This window comes from Cibotium barometz, chromosome 61, assembly GCF_041138505.1.
Source record: "Cibotium barometz isolate CiBa-2024 chromosome 61, ASM4113850v1, whole genome shotgun sequence".
Classification (NCBI taxonomy): domain Eukaryota; kingdom Viridiplantae; phylum Streptophyta; class Polypodiopsida; order Cyatheales; family Cibotiaceae; genus Cibotium; species Cibotium barometz.
The window spans coordinates 32362937-32380507 of NC_141106.1; the positions used below are offsets into that span (position 1 = coordinate 32362937).

General features: G+C 44.6%; 1 protein-coding gene across 1 annotated transcript; it reads left to right on the forward strand.

Annotated features, from left to right (window-relative positions):
• The first annotated feature begins 1096 nt into the window (after nt 1-1096).
• Nucleotides 1097-15052, forward strand: LOC147604796 (ankyrin repeat protein SKIP35-like). The gene is made up of 3 exons (XM_086794497.1): nt 1097-2230; nt 2429-2873; nt 14035-15052. The coding sequence occupies exons 1-3, from the start codon at nt 1572-1574 to the stop codon at nt 14845-14847; spliced, it is 1917 nt and encodes a 638-aa protein (XP_086650623.1). The 5' UTR covers nt 1097-1571; the 3' UTR covers nt 14848-15052.
• Nucleotides 15053-17571: the final 2519 nt, after the last annotated feature.

Here is a 17571-nt window from a genome sequence, read left to right on the forward strand (position 1 = left end):
CACTCTTTGGTTGCTTCTTCCAGCCCTCTTTTGTTGTAGACAAGGATTAAAGGCCTTCACACACTGACCATTGACCACCCACCATAAGCCCCTTCATCTACGCACACACGTGTTGGTGTGGTTTTCAACCCTAAACATAAGCCCAATGCAACCAAAACTTTGGACTTTTTATGTGGCTTATGGGTTTGGGGGTGGGTTCACACAAATCCCTTTTCGAGCCTTTTTAGGCATGCCTTGTAGAACTAAGCGAACAATTTGGTTTCCCTTTCATCAAAGGAGTGTGAGAAGACTTTATTTTAAATGCTTTTGATGATTCCTTTATTTAATGTTGATGACTTTCTAGCAACAACTTTCAACACCCAACTCCACACTCCCCTCTCTCTCTCTCTCTCCATGTAAAAGTTACATTTTCATTCATCACAAAACTGCCAAGGCAAGATTATTGATGCTCCACTTGTTCTACATAGATTCAATGGGGCAGTCATAGCCCACCCATTGGCCAAGCATTAGATCTAGTCTAATTTATAAGAGCTAGGTCTCATGTACCATTTGTGTCATCAAATCACACGAATTCCGAAATAACATCTAGCTTGAGAGAATTTTTTATTAGGTCGAAGCAACTAGGTGGGGACCTTTTAAACTTGTTAAGAAAATTGAGAAGTAAATGCTAATTAGCTAGTTGAGGTACATGACTAAGCTCTATAAGTGTTTGTGCTCAACCAAATAAGCAGAAGGCATGGATTGGCAAGTGTTTTGAGCGAGAGTGAGGTGCTATTTGAGGACACACGCTGCCATGTGAACCAATCGTAAGCGAGGACTGCTCTTGTTACCATGTGAACGGAACCTAAGGTCCAACATATAGGGGTGGTGTCGACAAAGGGCATTGACACATCTAGGGTGGAACTAGGTTTTTAGGAAAAATGGAATCTCTAAACTTGGGGCGATTTCCGACACGCCTATACTTGTAGACGGGGAATGTCCGCGTCCACGCCCATGCTAGTGTAAAGGGAATCTCCCCGTCCACACGAGGAGTTAGCATAAGTATGTAAACCCCTAAGAGGAGAATCAAATAAGCAGAGTTTGATGTAATGGCATAATGTATTGGTGTGTCCTCTTATGTCACTGTGGTCTTCTCTGTGGGGCTTGGGAGTCCTATACTCTAGTGAACAAAAGGGAAGGTTCTTCTGACCTCCACCTCCACCTCCACCTCCACCAACACCACCACCATCACCATCACCACCATCGCCCACATAATCCTTCTTCCCTCTTTGCCCTTTTACCGCCCGTCTTTTCCCTACGTCAGTAGTCCCTGATCTTCCCTCTCCAGCGCCCTAAAGGCCTCTCTGTGCAAGTGCAAGGCTTTGCTGCAGGACTTTCCAAGGACTCTGCAACCGGAGTGCGTTTAAGGGATTCCGAACTTGGTAGGATTTCTGCAACTGGATTGTGTTGCAGCGATCTGCAGCAGAGTTAGGGTTTCAGTCTGATTATTTCTTCTAGTTGTACCTGTAAGAGCTCTTGCAGAAGGTGTGAATCCTTCGTGTAATGCTTTGGAACTAATACGCACTATCGCCATGGATGAGACCGTACCCATGGAAGAAGATGAGGCTGTGCACATGGTGAAGAATTCTTTCGGATGCGATCTGGGTCCACACTGTCCGTCCTCCGAATGCACCACAAGCTTTGAAGTGGGATCAGGCCCTGACCGCCAACGAGAGGAGACCTTTGCAGAAGTTGCCCAAGAAGAGGTGGATGCTGGCTATGGGGAATCTGCAGACTGCCCCCCAAGAGCAGAAGAAGCAGAGTCCAAGTGTATGTCCGAGGTATGGTGTGCCCATGATCAGGTGAACCTAGGTAAATCTAGGGGTAAAAGCTGGTGCAGGGAAAAGCTTGGTGTGAAAAGATATGACCACAAGAGGGACAAGGTTGAAATTGGGCGCTCCTTTCAGCTTGCCGTTGGTGCCCATGACTGGACACTTGCGGAGAGCTTGATCCCTTTGGCAGATGGGCAGAGGCTCAACGATGGGCTCTGCATTGCCCTTGACTCTGTCTGGTTTTTGTGTACCCATCAGGAGCTCTATGGTGCAACTAGGCTCATCGAAAGGCTAGTGGAAGCAGGTGCACAGGACTTTACACGTGCTGCCCTTCGAACTTCCTTCCTGGCGTCCTGTGTCTCGGCTTGCCGCAGCCGTACGATGAGCCTTGCAGATACAGTAACCGTAATGGCTCAGAGGTATGTGCAGATCTTTCTTCTAGCTCTTTGTGAAGTGTTAGGTTTTTGAGAAAAGGTGATTGGGGCTATTGATGGTTCATTATTCTTCTGATGAGGTGGTATGTTTCCATCATGGAAGATGAGAGACCGTGGGGGGGTGGGGTTCTAATGGGTTTTCAAAAATATGTGGTCATGATATGTTTGTCTTTTCCATTACAGATTGCGGGAGCGGCTGCAAGAGTGCAGTGGGGATGAGATGTTGAAAGCAGAGGCAGCTGCCAAAGTACAGAGGTTCACAGAATGGGCCTTGAAGTGCATTGGTTCACACTCTCGTGCACGGAGAAGAGGGAATGGAGGTGAAGAGATAGCGGCCTACAACTCCTCTATAGAGTCACAACTTCAACTCAAGGCATTTAAGAGGTTTTTGGAGCTGGCAGGGAATCGTCTTAGTGGAAAGGATTATACAGAGGCCTTTGACGCGGCATGCTTTCCACTGACCCTCTTTTCAACAGCCATTGATTCTGGTTGGGCATCTGGTATTGCTGCCAGTGCCATGCAAGGTTTGTTAGGGATGCTTGTGGAGGGAGGGGCGGACAATGTGAACCAGTGTTTCCTTGAGGCAGCAAGATTTGGCAGCACTGAATTGGTTCGGATTTTACTGCAGGTAATTGCAAGCATTACTTTTTTTGTCCACTCTGGATGTGGTCTACTGCCTTTAAGCTCTTAGCATGTGCATGGTGATGCAAAGGGACTGACATGTATCGAGTAATATAAATTATTGCCACTCTATCTTGACGTGGTGCCCATTTTGAGCTCACCTGCAGGGCGATGGCTATGCATGCTCTAGGGAGTGTTGAAATTTTCCTTTTTTCTTGGCTAGTATGGTAACAGCAGGGAGGTACTAGTGGTGTGGTAACAGGCTGTTACTATTACCTTCCTGTTACCACATTAATTGGCTGTTACCAGTTTCTCCTTTTTACCATATTAACTGTCTGGACAGACAGAGGAGACCTTTTTTTATCATTTTGATTTTGTTGGCCAGATAGTGTCAGTGCTGGTCAGAAAATTGTACTCTTATTGCTCCAACCAGCCTTTGCTTGTCAGCGAGCTATTAGGGGTGCCCAGCTGGTTAGGGCCTGATCAAACTGCCCAGCCATGGCCTTTCTGGGCTGTGTGTGTCTGCATAGCCGAGGTCTGAAGGAGGTGTGAACACACCTTACAGGGCATAGTGCACATAAATTTTGCATATATAAAGAATGATTGCATGTCCGCGTTGCACCCAAGCGCAGCATCTCCTCTTGCTTAGCTTGTTAGCATTCGCAGTGCTTCCAATTGACCCATCAACAATGGCAAGAGAACTATTGGAAAAATAACTTCTTGCGTATTCTCTCTCTCATCCCTCTTTTCTCAATTAATGCACCACAATGATTATGCAACTCAGTTACGTACGTAAAATTTCACAACTCAATTATGTACGTAAAATTTCACAACTCAATTATGTATGTAAAAGGCTCCTTCATGTGACATCGGTATCAGATCAAAGGTTCTTTCAGAGGCAGTCAGACCCACGTATTGAGTGTGTGACAATTGTCTCTCTCAAGCAAAGGTCCACAGATAGTCGAGAGCAAAAGGATATCATGGAGCTAGAAGAAAGTTTTCCAGCACGAACTGACAGTATGTCAACACTTCCAGATTGGCCGAGATGTTGCACTTTGAAGAAGGATGGTACCCAAAAAAAAGAGCACATGACGCATTTGATGCACTTTTGCCCTCAGTTTTCTATGTACAACACTCGATTGAAACCCAATAATCACTGAAGTTGAAACGAGTACATTACAGATTTGAGTCCTAGACTTTAGGATATCTCCTTTCTTGCTTAGATGAAGTCTAGCATTGGTACCTAGACTAAACAATAGCCAATCTTGCTACTTTGACATAGCTGACTGCCACCTGACTTGGGGATCCTGCATCTCGGCTGATCTATGCTGATATTTGGTGACCGACATGTGGCCTCACAAGCTGCCAGACATTCCACAGTCATCAACTTCAAGTGGGTTACAAAAGTGTGCAAAGTTTACGCATGTAAAAACTCCCTTAACTTGCCCAAGCCTATCCCGACAGCCACTGGCTGACATGGGCTCACGACGGGGGCATAGTGCTCATTTCTCACCAAAAACTTGCACATAAAGAATGGATGTCCACGCAGCACCCAAGTGTGGGGTGCTTGCGACATGTGAACCTCCTTATGCAAGGGGGAGGGTGTCCATGGAAGAACCCACAACCTCTTCATTGAGTTGCCACCAGCACATGCGATTGTACTCACTTAGTTTCAGGCACATGGATTACAGATGGACTGGCTCCCTCCATTTCAGTATGATCAAGATTTCCCATACATTACACATGAGGACAGGAACTAGGTGATCCAATACGATCTTCTGGGGCTATACACACGTAATGTTGGGACAGCCACAGCAACAGAGAGAGTGTGTGTTAGGGTTTCAGCTCACAACCAAATCAGAGATGGAGATAGAGAGAGTACACAAAAGGTGAGAGTGAGAATCAGTGGAGGTGGAGTCAACCATCCACATGTATCCATCCATCACAATAATATGAAAGTACAAAGCAATAGATAGTGTCCTTTCACATTGGATATCCAAGGGGAAAAACCACATGGCAAAAAGGTGCCCTTGGCTAGGTACTCCTCACATGTAGCACCACCATAAGTGTGCATTGGCCTCCAAAAATCCCCCTTGTAGTGACTACCATGAGGTTATAAATTGCACTTTCTTATAAGGTGAATTTGGGCATGTTACTAGATTCATCTAGGTATATATCTGCCATATTAGAGGCTAGTGCACTCACCCCAAACTAGGCATCCAACAATCTTGAGTTCTGGATAACTATCCCATCAGAAGCTAAAACATTTGCCTTCATGGAACCCTGTAAACCCGCACATGTGATACATCCTAGCGTCCCATACCGCCAAAGCATATCCACCCCCTTGAGAAACTGTTTCAGCTTCTCGTCTTTAGCCTTACCCAACTGTTGTGCCATGGTTATGACCTTGTTTGAAAAAGTTAACACAGGAAACGCACTCTGGGAGAGTTTGTAAAACTAAATTGGTCTAATATTGGTGTGGAAGGAATCTAGCTTTGAGGTTGGACACAAAAGTATCCCATACGTAATGAGTCATGCCTATAGCTAGATCTGTATGGAGACGTGACGAATGTTGCCACTAGGCAACGGCTTTCCCAATGAGGTGTGGAGGCCAAATGGACTTTGTCTTGAGGATTTGAAACTTTAGCCAATGGAAAATATTCAACATATTGATGTATAAATTGCGTGAGTGGAGAATGATCACACTTACCATCATACTTAGTGAAGTTTGGTTGAGCTTGTATGACAGTGGTTGAATCCGGCTATTCTTTTTTTTTTTTTTTTCCGTGCTACTTTTGCTTGTTGTAATTGTAGCTTGAGTAACTTGTTTTGCTCCATTAGCTCGTGAAGGAGTATATTTGCGCTTTGCAGAAGCATTTCTTCTGTTCTTATGTCTTCATGGACACTTTCTTTTGCAGTGATGCTTTCTTTAAAGCTTCTTTCTTCTTTTCAGACATGGTGAATGGCTGGGTGGATTTTCCCAACCTCGGTTTCACCATTCATGGACTTGCTCTCACTTTAGGTAGTCGAGCTGGGTCACAACTAGAAGCTCTGATACCAATGTAACATGCAACTGGTTTGATTGTGTAACACAGAGCAAGACCTTCTTTTTACCTTTATGTTAGTGAGCATGAAGCAATCAAATTTCATCTTTATTCACAGGAGATAGAGTTGAAGAGAGAGAGATAGAGAGTATGCAGAGATGACACTAAATTGGGTCCCAATCTACCCACTTAAGGGCCCCCTCCCGCAAGCAGGAGTATTTGCTTTAATACTTTGGAGAACTTTCTGTGACAATGCAGAAAACTGCATAAGACTGATAGATAGAGATTTGCCAAATCCAACGACGTTGCAAACAGGAGGTTTGCTGAATCATCAAGTGGGTTGATGACTACTTGGAAGCCACTTCGTAGAGCCTTATGTGTTGGAGAATGTATAGGCAGAAGCATAGAGAGAGAGTAGAGAGAGCTTATGGACAAGATCACCTTTTATATTAGCTTGAAGCTTTACAATGGCAATAGGCCAGCAAGAGAATGTTGAACTAGTGAGAGTTTGCACTACTGGTGAGACCTCCTCTGTGACGGTCCGCACAAGCACAGAATGCGACTTCGAGTCCCGATTCTCATGTTCTTGTAATTCCGTAGCAAATTCATCCTCCTGATTGTGTGTCCACCTCCTAGAGTTTTGAGGACGCTCAGGGTTCAGTGCCCTGAACAATATCCCACGAATCCTTGTGGATGAACCAGATTCGCATCTAAAGCTTCCAATGGGCATAATTGGGTCCTTTCAACTTGTCATCCTTGTTCGTACAGGGAGGAGCCATATCCAGAGCAGTAAGAAACATAGATCTCAGCTCTCTCAAGTGCTTTCCAACGAAGTGAGGCTCCAGAACCAAGCAGCCCCCTCTCAAACTTGAGAGAGGAGAAGGCTGGACAGCAGCAAATGTCATGACCCGGTGAATTTGTGCTGCATAAGTGTGAGCATGGTGGTCGGTGAGCAAGATATATGTTTTAAGGTTCGTACTTGGGGCAAAGGTTTTATTTAAACAACCCCATGTGTGGAGGGGACAAGGGGACAAAGGGTTAAAAACCTTTTAAAATAAAAGAATACTCTTTTTAAAGAGAATCGTGGTGTTTTTTTTGTTAAGAGCCCACGCTTTTCTAGGGGGAGCTGGCTTTTTCATGGAAAAGAGGAGCTGTTCGGCTACAGCATACGGTGTTTTTCTCTCACGCTTTTGTGAAGGGCGGGGCAGCAGATAGGCGACTAGTTGTTCTCTCTCCTTGGGCACACAGTTGATTGCACGTGGGAGCTCTCTCTCTCTCTTTGGCTGAAGTCGGCTGGACTGTAGAGAAGCATGGACTGGATAGAACTCCCTTTGCTTTTTGGCTATTGGCTGGCTGCAAGCGCAAGGACTGAACTGCTCTCTCTCTCTCTCTCTCTCTCTCTCTCTCTCTCTCTACTGGATGCATGAAGGCGGGCAGTTTGCCGGTGGCCACAGAAGTGCACAGCTGACAGGTTTCTCTCTCTTTGAGAGCAGGTGGGCAGTTTGGAGGGTGGAAACAGGACAAGTTTTTGGACTGATTTGGAAGAGTTTACGGACTGTTTCATGGGTGAGTTTTTGGCTATGTGCATGGGCCAATTAGATGCGTATTCAAGGCCTCATGGATGCACTATCTTGGCTGATTAGAGGTGAATAATAGTGTGGTGTATTTGGGGCACAAGGCTATATGTAACCTCTAATCTAAGAGGTCTCGAGGATTGGCAGATTGGACATGCAAACGCACAAGCCATGAATGGCCATGATGTACTCATTTAAACTCTTCCATTGAATTTGAACAAGGAAATACCGAAAGGGGCGCCAAGCTTTGGGGCCAATAGGTGTCGTTGTTCTTTTTGTGTAGGAGCACTCTAGCTCCCATACATTTGTCTTATTTGCAAGGCTTCAACTGTGTGGGTGACTGCTAGTCTACTGCACTTTGGTTTCTACCAGAGGCCGGTTTCAGCAAAACAATCCAAGAAACCACTGGGAACCTCCCACCAGAAGGGTAGGGACTCATGGAGGAAGAAGGAAATGTATAGCCACTTGTCTGGTAACTCCACATGCAAGAGAACTCATCAATAACTAATGCCGGAGCAGAATTTGCAGCCAAAAACTCCAACGCTTGCCTCTGTAGAAGAAAACACAGCCAAGTACCTAGCCGGCTTGCCTCTATAGGAGAAAACGCAGCCACCAAACTGGCCGGCAGCAAGGGAAGGGCTGGCTGGACGAGAAAACGCAGCAGTGTATGAAAACGCAGCCACTGTTCGGGACTGATCTGCAGCCAAGAGGAGCTAGGGCAGAAAACACAAGGTACAGATGAGAAGGCGGGCAGATTTGCAGAAGATGGAGCAGCCTGAACCTAAGCGAGTGATACCATGTTGGAGAATCCACAGGCGGAAGCATAAACAAAACTAGAGAGAGAGAGTAGAGAGAGCTTGTGGACAAGATCACCTTTTATATTAGCTTGAAGCTTTACAATGGCAATAGGCCAGCAAGAGAATATTGAACTTGTGCAAGGGAAGTGGATGAATAAAGTGAATAATGGGGGAACACCTTATATAGTGCATGAGTGAGCTGGCAAGACAAATAAATAGGAGAAAATGCATAAAATACCCAATAATAGGTACAGCCTTAAAACACTGAGATGCATAAATTCTAACATTATGCTTACCTAGATTTGCTGAGGGAGATGCACTACTGAACGCTGAACGCTGAAGCAAGGATTTGGGGCTTCCTTGGGACTGAAGCACTAGGCACTTGGATGAGAATTATGCATGCAAAAGACAGGAGGCTTAGGCACACATGTTCTGCACTAAACTATGATTGAATAGAATGAATAATGAGATGATTTTTGAAAAGGACTGTGGGGCTGCTTGTATATGAAGCCTAGGCTGCTGATAGCCTGCTGTCAGCCAGTAGGAAAGTCCATGACTGGTAAAATCAACATTAAATGCTGTACATCATGTCATCACTCTGTTTTTGCTCACATGTGTGCATCACCTGTTCCTTAATGCTGGCCAACTGCTGTCCAGCCCAGCCGACTGGCTGTCAGCTTCATTGTATGCCTCTTAGGTGTGGCCTTTGATGCCCACAAGTCCAAGGCTCATAGGTTGGCCACCAAGGGCTGGCCAACTGGCCGTTTAGCTTCATTGTATGCCTCTTAGGTGTGGCCTTTGATGCCCACAAGTCCAAGGCTCATAGGTTGGCCACCAAGGGCTGGCCTAGAGCCTTAATACCTGTGCTAAATGCCTTTAAATGTTGGCTAATGCTAGGATGACCTAAATGAATGATTGTTCTCCAAGTGGGTTAAGTGCACACTCTCTGATGACACCTACGACTTGGAATGACCTACGTACTGGTGCTTGACATGTCCTTGGACTACGGCTCACAATGGGGTCTCAACGTACGACAAATGCTCCTAAAAAGGTCTTACTTCTGTATAAGTATAGCATTGATGATGAACAAGTGTGTCATAGTGCAACTCAACACATGGGTGCACGTGACAATGAGGCTATTGTAAGTGTACAACACTTGTTGCATGCGCGAAAGCCTTGCTGTATTGATCCACAACCCTAAGCATGATTAAGAACAAGATGCTGACTAAACATGATTAAGATAGAGGAGAGAGAAGAAGAGAGTTGGTGTTGGGTTTTCTTGTATTTAATATGGTACAAAAAGGTGACTGAATGCTTGTACATGGTTAGGCCCTTGGTTAGTCCCAAAGGGGTGACCTTTGGCCCCTACATGACTTCTACTGACTTCTATGTTCTTGAAATGATGAATGATCTGAATGAATGACTTGATGAATTGACTTTATGCTTTTATATATATGCCTGGAAGTGCTGGTCAGCCAGCATGACTTCTGTCGGCTAGTTCCCAGTTCTTGGACAAAATAATAATGATGTACTATGCGCTTATTCACTGCTTTGCTCCCCTTTTGCTGGCCTTCACATGGTGGTTGTCGACTGGTTGCATAGGACTCCATGCTGGCGGCTGTTGGTTTGCTGACAGAGTCCCATGCCTTTCCAGTGATACTCATGCTATTGGTGATATTGATGCGGGTGCCGGTGCCGGTGCCGGTGCCGGTGCCGGTGCCGGTGCCGGTGCCGACTTAATTGCTATCTTAACCGATGTCCTAATCAAGGATTATGATGTTCGTGTGCTAAAGATCAGCCATGGCACGGGCGTGCATGTGACAACACTCATCCATGAAAATCTTGCCTCAAGTAATACTGTGTCTGTAGCACTTCACTGGCGCATAAGGCAATCACATCCGATCGGATCTTTATGGCTGCCTACAGGTCTCTAATGCCCCTTCCATACTGTCAATGCTGATGGTGATGATGCGAGCTTGTCACCGTGCAATCGGAAGGGTGTGCACGTGACAGTACCTTTATCCAAAAGAGCACCGTTTCTCAAAAGAAACCATAAATCCCATACAAAGTTGCTTAACTGTCACAAGGAATCAACCATAATACCCACGTCCACCTTTGTATCTCTCGAGCCCTATTCAAAAGATAAAATCGCCAGATAATCAAGTTTTATCCAAGAACCCCATCTTACATGCAATAAGTGATAGCCTCTCTCATCTCGAAAAGTAAGGTGAAATAAAGATGCATCCAAAATGCACCCCAACGAAACGTGCTAATATTGCAGCATGCAAGAATTCCACAACAAATGCCATCCAACATTTGCTTTGATCCCGGGTTAGAGTACATACACGAGCCAAAGACATGGAAAATGAAGTATAGGTCATACCATTAATTCTGTGTATACCACACAGCTGCATATCATGTCTCCGTCAGGTAACATCTCTAGTAATATAACCTAGTATCGATCCAACTTCGTAAGATAAACGTGAATCTAGGTCTATAAAGGGACCTCCACTCTACTGCACCCAAATCTGCACAATGTAAAATTACCACTATAATCATCAGTAAATCTGGTGCACTGGAACCGGCCTCTGATAGAAAACCAGAGTGCGGTAGAAGCAATCACCCGTCCACTTGTAGTCTAGATGAGAAACAAAACACAGATTGGAGCTAGAGTGCCCAAATCTGAAAACACAGCGACACCTGTTGGCCCCAAAGCTTGGCGCCCCTTGCGGTATTTCTTTATTCAATTATAATAAAATGAATGGCTGAGTACAACACAAAGACCAGCCAAGAGTTTACACCTGTAAGTCCAATCTGACGGCCCACAAATCCTTCTCAGCACAGAGGATCTATGCACACAGATCTGTGTCTTCAAACAACACACTGTGCCTCCCTCTGATCAGCCAAGATCACAAAGCAGGCCAGCCATGGGCATACATCTGGCATAACTCAAGTGCATGATACATCTTCTCAGCTCAAACATACATGTGCTGTCCAATCTCTGTCTTAATCCCTTGTCAATCTGCCATACCCCTCCTCTCACAAGGGGCCAGATAACACATATCTGCAACAGACATCAAGCAGTAGAAAGAGAGATAGATGAACAGAAACAGAGCTTACCAAGTTCAGCTCGTGAAACAACACTGGAGGAAGCAACAGCACCAATCTGTACTTGCAGGCACTTGTATCCACAATCCTGCTTCACACGTGTGCTTGTACTTGCCTGTATCCTCCTCCTGATGTCCACTCTTATGCTGTCCTTGAAAAATACAGATCTGAAAATCAGCACAGTACCCGTCTGTACCGCCTCGAGATACGTGCCAGGAGTTGTACTTGCATAAACAGCCTGCTGTCCACTCCTGTACCAACCTGAACCTGTGTATTCAGGTCTGTCCAGCCACCTGACAAGCACCGCCTGCAGCTACAGCACTCAGAAAAGCGTGCGTCAGCCCTGTCCGTACACTGTACGGCTGTCGTACAGGGCTGTACGGGCTGTGTACTTGCTGGTACAGCCTGTACTGGCCTGTGCGCAGAGAATTCCAGCAGAGAAGAAGAACACTTGCAGCAGATTTCAGCAGCAGCCTGTACTTGCAGTCGTACAGTGCTGTACGGACTGCACACGTGGGAAGTACAGCTGGTTATACAGAAGAAATCAGCAGCAAACACTCAGAAAAACAGCAGCCGCCTTGCTTCTATGCTTTTCCACGCTTCTCCCCATGCGCATGAAGGCTTCTCCACTTTTGCTACACGACTCCCCAAAAAGGGAAGAGAGAGAGAGAGAAGAGAGAGAAAACTCCTCCCCAAATTAATCCCTAGGGCCCCAAACTTTAATAAGTTCCTAGGGCCACTAAGGCCTAGGGGCAAACTCCAATAAACATTAAAACTTAATGTTTCTAGTTCCCCCCTTCACACCTAGGGATGTCCACACATCTTAAACTCTGTCCGGGCACCCCCCATGTGAATCATAAAATATTCTGACTCTGCAACCACCATGCCCACACTTGTCCTGCTCCATTTTCACAGGGCCATGACATGCACCTCAACGAAAATATAGTACAATGGCCCATCCTCACCATGTTGACAACAAGAAGTTATCCATGGTCATAGAGAAACCTCATCAGGGTAATGATTAATCTTATCGACAGAAGTCAAGAGAATGCTTCCCTTGTGAGTCATACTCATCAGAAAATAACTACCCACATGAAGCTACACTGAATCCCTAGCTTAAAGCCGGAAATTCTCTATCAAGACATGCTTCCCTCGTGAGTCAAACTCATCAAAAAATAACTATCCATATGAAGCTACGCTGAATACCTAGTCTTGGATAGATCGACACCAATTGAAAAGCCTTGATGAAGGAATTTTGTCAGGCATTTGCTTCAATTGCAATCCATGTGTGTCAAAGTCGAGTGCTAGTGACTAGAATTGTGACTGCTTGTAGTTACTTATTGCTTTCTTGTATGATCATTGATCTTGCCTATTTTGAGCTACCAACAATAACCTTAGATCATGTATTTGATCGAGCACATTTCTTGGATGTAGTTCACAAGATCTCAAGGAGAAGGTTTATTCAATCATCTTTTGACAGAGAATTTCCAGCTTTAAGCTAACCACGTATTTTCTGGATGTATGAAGGAACTATTGATCATGACAGCTCTGTAGGAAACTTATGATCAGATAAGTGCATAATATACATAGCACTATCAAAGTCATTCTCCATATCCTCTCTTGGTTCACACTAGGTAGCCTACAATCATTAGGATTCCCACGAATGACATGGGTTGCCACTTTGCAACACACGGATCATGGAATAAACGCCAAAGTACCATCTGCTTCCAAGAGTTCATCTAAACAAACTCAAACTCAAGGTTACCTTGGCAAGGATTGGTGAGGTGGCTTATAAACAAGAGTTCGTCTAAACAAACTCAAGGTTACCTTGGCAAGGATTGGTGAGGTGGCTTATAAATTAGAATTGCCTCCTAATGTAAAAGTTCATCCAGTTTTCCAGTGACTTATGGGTTATTGTTATTCATTCAGTCATAGAGTTGGCTGTTGGTGTGTGCCTGGACTAGACTCTGTGGTTCACAAGCGGTCTTGCCAAAGGTCCCTTAGGACAGGCTCTGGTTGTAACTTGTATGGGACACCAAGGTCGACTGGCTCGCTGTGGAGACCTAGCCCATAGCTCGGCGGTGATTCATGTTGGAATCTATGGTTGGGAGGTGAGTTTGCCTGCACCCTTCTATATGTACTAACTTTGTGTGTTTAACTTGTGTATCAGTTGGTCCTATGGGGGCTTTACAAGTAGGACAAATGGCTGCTGGGCCTCTTTGCTTGCCAGCTCCTCTTTGCAACCGAAAAAATGCAGCTATGACCTCTTTGCTGCTGTGCCAAGATTCAATTACCTTGCCGAGGCCTACATTGTCTTTGAATGTCTTTGGCTGCTTGAAGTTGTAAGCAACAAGATGGAAATGTGGACTGCCCTTGATCTACTCATTGCTTTCTTTGTGGCTTGTATATCTGCTTTTGTAATCCCCTTGGTTCTTGTCTGTATTGGCCACTGTGCAAGCCCTTATCATCACATACTAATCCTGTTTCATGGCTCATGTAGCAAGTGCGTGCCTTTTATTTTGTGAGTACATGGCTTTTGAAGATTTTTTTGCTTTTCTTTGGAATAGTGTCTTGCTAACATTTCCTTTTTCCATGATGTCTTTACTGACTGAAAACTTAAATGAATTGCCTTTTCAATGTGGCAGATAGCTCAAAGAAACGGGATTGAAGTGGATGTGGATCTAGCACTGGGGTTTGCATCTCACTATTGTAAGATTGGTACGATGGAGTGCTTGGTGAACGAGGGGAGTGCCATTGTCTTTTTGGGTCCACTAATGCGAGCTGCAGATAGAGGCTGTATGCAAGTCGTCCAATGGTTTGTGGAGAGGGGATGTAGGGACATGGAGCTCTGTCTTGCTTTGACAGCAGCTGCGTCAAGCAGCAGAATCGAAGTGGCTGAGTATCTTTTAAAGCACATTCCTCTTCATGTGCTCCGTGCTTTGAGCCTGGATATACTTAAGGCTGCAGGTGAGCGCAGTGCTGGCTCTTTGGAAGGGATAGCTTTTCTACTGCAGTCGGATTTCCTGCACAATTCGGAGGCCACGTATGCAGTTGCCGACAGCATGTCGAAGCTGGAGGACGAGTCTATCTCAGTTGAGTTGAAGTCCTTTTTCAAGGCGGAGTGGTCGGATGAAGCGTTTGAACTGGGCCGCTTGGTCGGGGAAGCCCACCACTTAAATGCTATGAGAGCCATCAAACGGGGCTCATCACCACTTCATATCCAGGAGCTTCCTCTGCAATTGCAGGTTACCATAGCCTATTTCCCCTTGTACAAGGAGTGTGCCAGCAGTTGCGGGGTCCTGCTTTCTCAGTGGCTTCGGGGTCAACTTGTGGAGGCTGCTTTAAGGCTTGACGGAGGCAAGGATTACTCAGCAAAAGAAATAGAAGACTTCGATAAAGATAAGCTTCTTGCTATAATCAAATCAAGGCTGCCGTCTTTCCTTGTCCATGGTTCTTGAAGGCATTTTGAGCTCTAAATTAGAGCCTGCTGAAAGGCGGTCTTGACTCCCATGCTTGCATTTGGGCAGGCAAGGTATATGTGCTCATTTTAAGTTGTATTTAGGGTCTGCCAAATGTGGACACTTTCAAGAGTTGCAAAGAGTCTTGGCTTTAAGTAAAGAGGCTTACACACCATAAATGCACTTTCCTTGCCATTTTCACTATCATTTATATGTGTATTTTATGCTCTTCTGTTTTGATATCAAAAGCAGCAATGGGTAACCATCAGTAATCTGTAGTATGCCTGGTTCTTAATCTCCTATATTTTCTTTTGCAATGAAGAAGGCTTTATATATATATATATATATACACACACACACACAAAAGATATGGGAGTTGGGATTTTTTTTAAAACGGTGGCGTTTAAGTATAAAAAAAGGCAGATTTTTGTTGTTTGCAACCTCTTATTACACATGATTGTGCACATGGCATTACTATCCCAAATTTTGGTATTTTGATTGAAAGTTGTGCTTTCTTTCTTTTCATTGGGTTGTGTGTGCATGCACATGCATGTGTGGTGGTCGGCAGGAGGGAGTGCATGTGTGTTTGCATGTCTTGGGAGCACAAGCACCAGGTTCGTGGACTAGCACCAGACTGATTTCAAGCCTTTTGGTTTCAATGATGTGACTCGCCAGTTAATTGCCCTGTTTGTATGAGCTGCGTGTTAACAGTAAGCCAGCTTACTTAGTGCATGTGCAAAAGCCCACAAGTTGAAACATAAAATTAGCATCGCAAGCTCTTGATGCTTATGCTGTGCACTTTTTACATTTTTCACGTCTGTTAGACATTGTTGTCATTGTGGTCGTATGAAGGGTCGCGATTGCTACATCTTCTTTTGTATTCAGGGTAGACACATGGCTGTTGTGTCTGACTAGCTGGAAAGTGCTTCCTGGTAAGGTGATTAGGTATGTCAAAGAGAGATTCAAATATAGCCTTGTATGTGCTCGTGTTGTTGATGAGAGTGCACCCAAGGTGAACTATGTTGCTTGGAGCATCAGCCTTGGTGGTTGCAGTGGTAACAGTGGTTGCTCATGGACCGGCACTGGTACTAACAATCATGCTCGAAAGGTGGGGACGTGCTCTTGGACCAGTGGTAGCTGAACCACACTTTCATTAATGATGATGCTTGAAAGGTGGTGGCATCTATGATGCCTTGCTTTGCTATAATCATGCACTATGATCAAGGCTAGAAGTGGCATGAAGCCTTTTTCTACCAATCCAGTTTGTAGAAGAGCTAACAACGTTGAAGCTACATCTTCAAGCATCTTGGGAAAGCACTATTGGTTATTGTCGATGAAAAGTAAGCTTTGAAATATAAGCTGATAAATGGTGAAGGTGTGGTAACATGCCCAAAGGGTTCTCGGACCAATTGCAAACATTGTTTCATGAATACATAAATAAATGGTCCTCAGATTGGGCCTCCAATTTCTTCGATCTTTTCAACAGACTTTAAAGATCTCACAAATGTATACCCAAGCTATGCTAAAACTACAAGATGGTGTGAGGAGCTAAATAGAGCTACTTTGAGGAGGGTTTCTTTCACTGGTGATTCAAATGTACACCCAAGCTATGCTAAAATGACAAGATGGTGAGAGGAGCTAAATAGAGCTACTTTTGGAGGGTATCTTTTATTGGTGATTCAAAGGGTTGGCTATTCATACTTATGGTAGTTCAAACAAGACTTGGAAGCTTTGGACATGTGTTTGCTTTGAAAGTAAATTTCTTGGTATTTACGGAAATATTCTTGCAAAGTCATCAACACATGACACACAAGGTATTAAGCTTTCACTTCATCTAACTATGTTCTAACATCATATTTCCAACACTCCCCCTTGGTGTAGTATTTTTTGGGTTTAGTCGTGTATCCCCAATTCACATGGCTTGAGTAGGCCAACATAGTGTCTCACCTTTGTACATCAATCATGCGATGGAGCACACTCAATGTAGGTTAGTTTCTCACTTGAGTGGAGAGCATCCACATATCCAGTGCTAATAAATGTAGGTCAGTTTCTCACTTGAGTGGAGAGCATCCACACATCTATTAAATTTTGCAGCACTGTGATGAGCTATGGTAGATCAAATGTAAGAATCAACATAATTAGCAAGTGATTAGATGATTAAGATGAGATTAGTGAGTAATTAATCTAATAGCTTAATGTAGGCATGGATACTCAAAAACTAGCAAATTCTCATTAGGCCAATGCCTCAATTTATAGGTTGTACATCCACAAGATGCCAAGCATCTAATCTCACTGATTTCTCCTTGATTTGTGCCACCTCTTCTATATCTGGGGTTACCTTTTCCTAGAATCTTTCTACACTCCTATATTCACTCATGCTACCCTTGATTCCCTCATCAGTAGATTTCTCTCACCTTTTCACTGCTACCCACTTAATTACAGACTCCCTTTTACAGTCTCTTGCTAAGGGCTTGTTCCCGCACATACCTATTTACTTGCATATTTCAACCCCTCCCCTCAAGTGAATAATTCTAGCACACCTGGATCCTATACCAAGTTTCCCTCTTACTTGGTAGCCCGCGACCAGTGCCTCAAGTCTCTCACTCATAGTCCTTGATACTCTCTCTCTATGTGTCCAAGGCTTCTACAAGTGCCCGTGACCTTGACTAAAGTGCTCACACATACATCTATCACATGGTCTACATTATCGGTGGCTCAGAGGTG